This window comes from Ipomoea triloba, chromosome 10, assembly GCF_003576645.1.
Source record: "Ipomoea triloba cultivar NCNSP0323 chromosome 10, ASM357664v1".
NCBI classification, from domain to species: domain Eukaryota; kingdom Viridiplantae; phylum Streptophyta; class Magnoliopsida; order Solanales; family Convolvulaceae; genus Ipomoea; species Ipomoea triloba.
Window position 1 is genome coordinate 3,575,613 of NC_044925.1, and position 4,978 is coordinate 3,580,590.

The following is a 4,978-nucleotide window of genomic DNA, read 5'->3' on the forward strand; positions in this document are numbered from 1 at the left end:
ATCCCTCATATTTTGATCTAATGCCTCAAACCAATGCTTATGCATCGTCGACGCTTCATCCCAAATTATAAGTTTTGACTTTATAAGTAGCTCATCAAGATCCCTACCTTGAGAAATGTTATAGTATGAATCTTCATTTACGTCTATGCGTATTGCAAATCGAGAATATGCGGTCCTACCACAGCATAAGAAGAGAAGTTATACCACTTAAAGTAACATTGAGAACAATGTTTCCTCATAACGTAACATATGTTCATTTTGCACTCTAGTATGGCACCCGTGCAATGCACGGATAATAACATATATTCAATAATTATATTATTTATCAAATTTAAATAGTGCAAATAAATATATAAATACTCAAAATATTATATAATATTCTAATAATATCTTATTATAATAAAGTATGTATAGTACCTAATATCAAATTTTGCTTTATAATGACTTGGTGTTGGGATTAAATATAAAAAATTATAAAAAGACCATAGACACAGTGCATGCATTTTCTTATTCTGGAATGAGCACTTCCGACAATAGTTGGCTAAAAAATTGGATGACAGGACCAAATTAAATATAATACAAATTACATAGTCATGTACTTAATTAGAAAATTTTAATAGTCAAGCACCAAATGTGATTCATGTATAATAGTCAATGAACCAAAAGTGAAATTTATTCTAATATTTATTCTATATGTCTATAAACATAAGTTGTAATGTCAAAAAATACTAAAGTAAACATACATCATATGTATTTCCATTCGTTTTATAGTAGGTTCATAATGTCATCTCTGTATGTTAATAAAAACAAAGCTTAATGTATATAAATATTACACTAAAGTAATGACTTTATGTACATATACATTTATTTAAAAATAAAAAATAAAAAATATATCAATATTGATGCCATTTAAAAGATCTTAATTAGAGTTTTTTAATGATATATTTTGCATACATTAGTTTTATTTGTACAAAAAGAAAAAAAAAAACTCAAGTTGAAAAAAAAAAGTATAAGAAGAAAAATTGGAATTGTTAGGTGCATGCATCAATTTCATTGATCAAGCCTCATATTGAATTTTAATACTTAATTTTATATTTTTATATTTGGAAAGGAAAATTGAACCAATATTATTGGCCAAATCATCTAGCTTTATTAGTATATATAAGATAAGAGATAGGCGAGACCTATATATACTAGGCCGGACGTTCAAGCTTACAGGCCTTGGTCTATATATATATATATATATATAATTTATTTTTAATATTAAACTAGTATATAGGCTCTGTTTGGCAGAGCTTATTTAGGAGCTTATAGCTTATTTTAAGCTACTAATAAGTTATAAGCTCTGTTTGATAATGTTCCTAAAATAAGCTAGTAGCTTAAAATAAGAGCTTATTTTTGAACGCTACCTAAGGTAGCGTTTCAAAATAAGCTAGTAGCTTCCTAACTTTTTTTCCATCTTCAACCTTATTATTTTAAAGAAATGACATCATTTACCATTCCCAATTAAAACCTTTTTGGCTAAACCTTTTTTACTTTTTCTCTTCAATATGTTTGGTTGTAAATTTGACATTTTTGTTTGAACATTGATTTTTGTATGAACTAATCTTATGAATTATAAACATTTTGTTTTACTTTATATGTTTTCAAATATATGTTCTTACTAGCTTTATATTTTATTGAAATTTATTCATTTCACAATTTTATATTTTAATATATAAATAAACCTATTTAAATTTAAAACTATTTAAATTGTATGAAGATGTCCTTTTTAGTCTTTTTACATTTATCAGCTTATCAAAAAGCTAAATTTACCAAACACTTTTAAGCATAATAGCTAGCTTAACAGCTCTTCAGATTTTAGCTTCGAGCTTATAGCTTTTCAGTTTTCAGCTACTTTTCAGCTTTCAGCTACATTTTCAGCTAGGTTTGCCAAACATAGCCTATATATTCAATTTTATACCTAATATATTTTTATATTTACAATATAACCCCAAGTATATATAATTACCAAACCTTAACCCTCCATCTCCAAAATCTCATTCTAAATTCTAATTCAACTATAAACGTTTATGCTAATCTTGCTATAAGTGTTATTATTTTTAATTGTTTATTAATTGTTCTTACTTTTATAATATTTAATGAAGTGTCAAGACTTATTTATGTGAGTTGGTTGTTAAAAATTTATGAGATTATATAGGATCACAAACAATAATACAATTAAATTTATTCCTAATAAACAAGTTAATAAGTTAAGCATGATGAAGTCTTGGCTTGTTTCATTTTATTTTATGTTTTAATGCTATTATGTTTGTATTGTGGTGATATACTTATGTAGTTTAGTTTTGTATATTATTTAAAAATATTTAATAAAATTTTTAAAAAAACTTAACATGTAAGTTTTAAATAGACTCAAAACAGGATTTACTTTGAAACCCTTTTAATGGCCTACATATTAAAAACATTTTCAAAAAGGCTTCAGGCCAAATTAGGCCATTGTAGTCTCAAGCTGCCTAACAAAAAAAAACCTATATACCCAAATTCAGGCTTTAAATTTCTAAAGCTCGATTCGACTCAACCTATTTTCTTCCCTAGTCACGGCAAATTATGCTATGGACCCGGGTTCACCTTGCAAGGTGGACCCGAGTCTATGTTCACAAATTTAAAACTCTATGTTCACGATTTTAGAACTTTATATTGACAATTTTGGATCTCAATATACAAAATTACATTACTCACTATTCACAATTTTGTTATATAGATTCAAAAATTGTGTTATACTGTTGAACATAAAGTTTTGATACTGTTGAACATAGAGTTATGAAATTGTGAATATAGAGTTATAAAATTGTGAAGATAGTGTTATGAAATTGTGAACGTAGAGCTATGAAATTGTGAACGTAGAGCTATGAAACTGTGAACATGGAGTTATGAAACTGTGAACAGGGAGTTATGAAGTTATGAATATGGAGTTATGAAATTGTGAACATGGACCCGAGTCCACCTTGCAAGGTGGACCCGGCCGGGTCTTTGCTCACAAATTTAGAATTTTATGTTCACAATTTTATATCTCAATATATAAAATTACACTACTCAATATTCACAATTTTGTTATATAGATTCAAAATTTGTGTTATACTGTTGAACATAGAGTTTTGATACTGTCGAACATAGAGTTATAAAATTGTGAATATAAAGTTATAAAATTGTAAATATAGAGTTATGAAACTGTGAACGTAGAGATATGAAATTATGAAATTGTGAACATTGAGTTATGAAACTGTGAATATGAAGTTATGAAATTGTGAACATGAACCCGGGTCGGGTCCACCCGAGTTCATGGCATAACAACTGCAATCAGGATGAGTGGGAGAATATAATTTTACCTTAAATACAACTCTAGCTATTTTGAGACGGCATTCTTGAAACCCCTAAAAAGTCTAAAACTCTTGCAAACCCTCGATCAGGTCGTAGGATACGATGGGCGCATCGGAGAAGACGGCGGCTGGTGTATCAACGCTACCTCTTCTTCCCCAAGACATTCTCGTGGAGATCCTCTCCAAGCTCCATGCTAAATCGCTAGTACGATTCAGGTGCCTTTCTAAATTCTTTTACGCTCTCACAGTTGATCATGCCTTTGGCGTTATGCATCGCAGCTTGTCCTTGACGCTTCCCAGTAGAGCGGGCATCCTCATCTCTATCTCCTCATCCCGTTCCTCCCCTGCGTATTACACCATAAATTTCAGCGAACAAAACCCGCGGAGGCCGGGAATGCTCCAAGCCAACCGTCTCGCCTACTTGGACGCTGAACCCTTTCTGAAAGGCTCTCTACGCTCCTCTTTCGACGGCCTGATTTGTCTGTCCACACCCAATGGAGACGTCGTTGTTTGCAACGTTAGTACGGGACAACGTATTTCGCTTCCTAGAATCCAATTCCACTCCCCCCATCCACCATCAACCCGTGCACTATTGGAATTCGATTCACAATCTAAAAGATACAAAATTTTGATGTCAACCTGGATGTTTGATCAAGTCTTAGAGTTTAAGTATTGGATTTTGACTGTGGGAGCGGATAAATCATGGAGGGAGATCAACTTCTCCTCTTCCCACCCCTTCTCCCCCCTTGATTCCTATCCCTACCCTAGCTACTGTGATAATAGTGTCTACATTGAAGGCATTATTTATTTCTATAATTGGCTGGCAAAAGATGACTATACCCGCTTCCACATAGTAGCATTTGAATTTGGGTCTGAGAGTTATTCTTTGATACCATTTCCAGCTGAAGTTTCATCATCGTCATCACAGTATGACCCTTCTAATTATGTTCTCGGAAGTTTTGGATTGCTACAAGTTGATGGAGGTCGACTGGCTATTGTTCTTGTTCACAAAAGAGGGGGCCAATTCTACATGGATGTTTCGACTTGGGAGAAATCTAAGGAATGCTGGGAGAAGATTACTATGATCATTCCATTGGAAAAGAGTAGAGCAATTCAGCAATCTGTGCGCTATACTACCAATCATGTTGGGGAGATTGTGTTGCTATGTAAGAATAGTGAACGGTTTTCCATTTTGGTTTATAACTTGAAAAGTGAGGTTTGGAGACAATTTGATGTAGGTGGAGTTGAATTTCCATTTGTTTGCCATACGGATGTTAGAATGTACCGGACTAGGGACAATGTGCTTTCTTTGGAGTAGTAAGATTTAGAAGTCTGATTTGTTGCAAAGATTGGGCAAAATTTCAGCTTCAGTTCACAACAAAACTTTCTGATGCTGAGAGAGGGCTTAATCATTAGTAAGATTGTCCATTAATTTCATTATTTGAAATTATACTTCGTTAATTTGAGAAATTTATTTGAGAATCTTTCCTCTTTTTTTTTTTTATCACGAGGTCACTTGAGCAGCATACTGTTAGGGCAAATTATTGTGTGGACCATGGTCCCCGTAGCTGTGTGGACCATGGTCCCCGTAGCTGTGGGGA

General features: G+C 32.2%; 1 protein-coding gene across 1 annotated transcript; it reads left to right on the forward strand.

Moving 5' to 3' along the window:
• Positions 1-3,480: 3,480 nt before the first annotated feature.
• On the forward strand, positions 3,481-4,695 carry LOC116032337 (putative F-box protein At3g52320). The gene has a single exon (XM_031274837.1). The coding sequence runs from the start codon at positions 3,481-3,483 to the stop codon at positions 4,693-4,695; it is 1,215 nt and encodes a 404-aa protein (XP_031130697.1).
• The last annotated feature ends 283 nt before the right edge of the window (positions 4,696-4,978 follow it).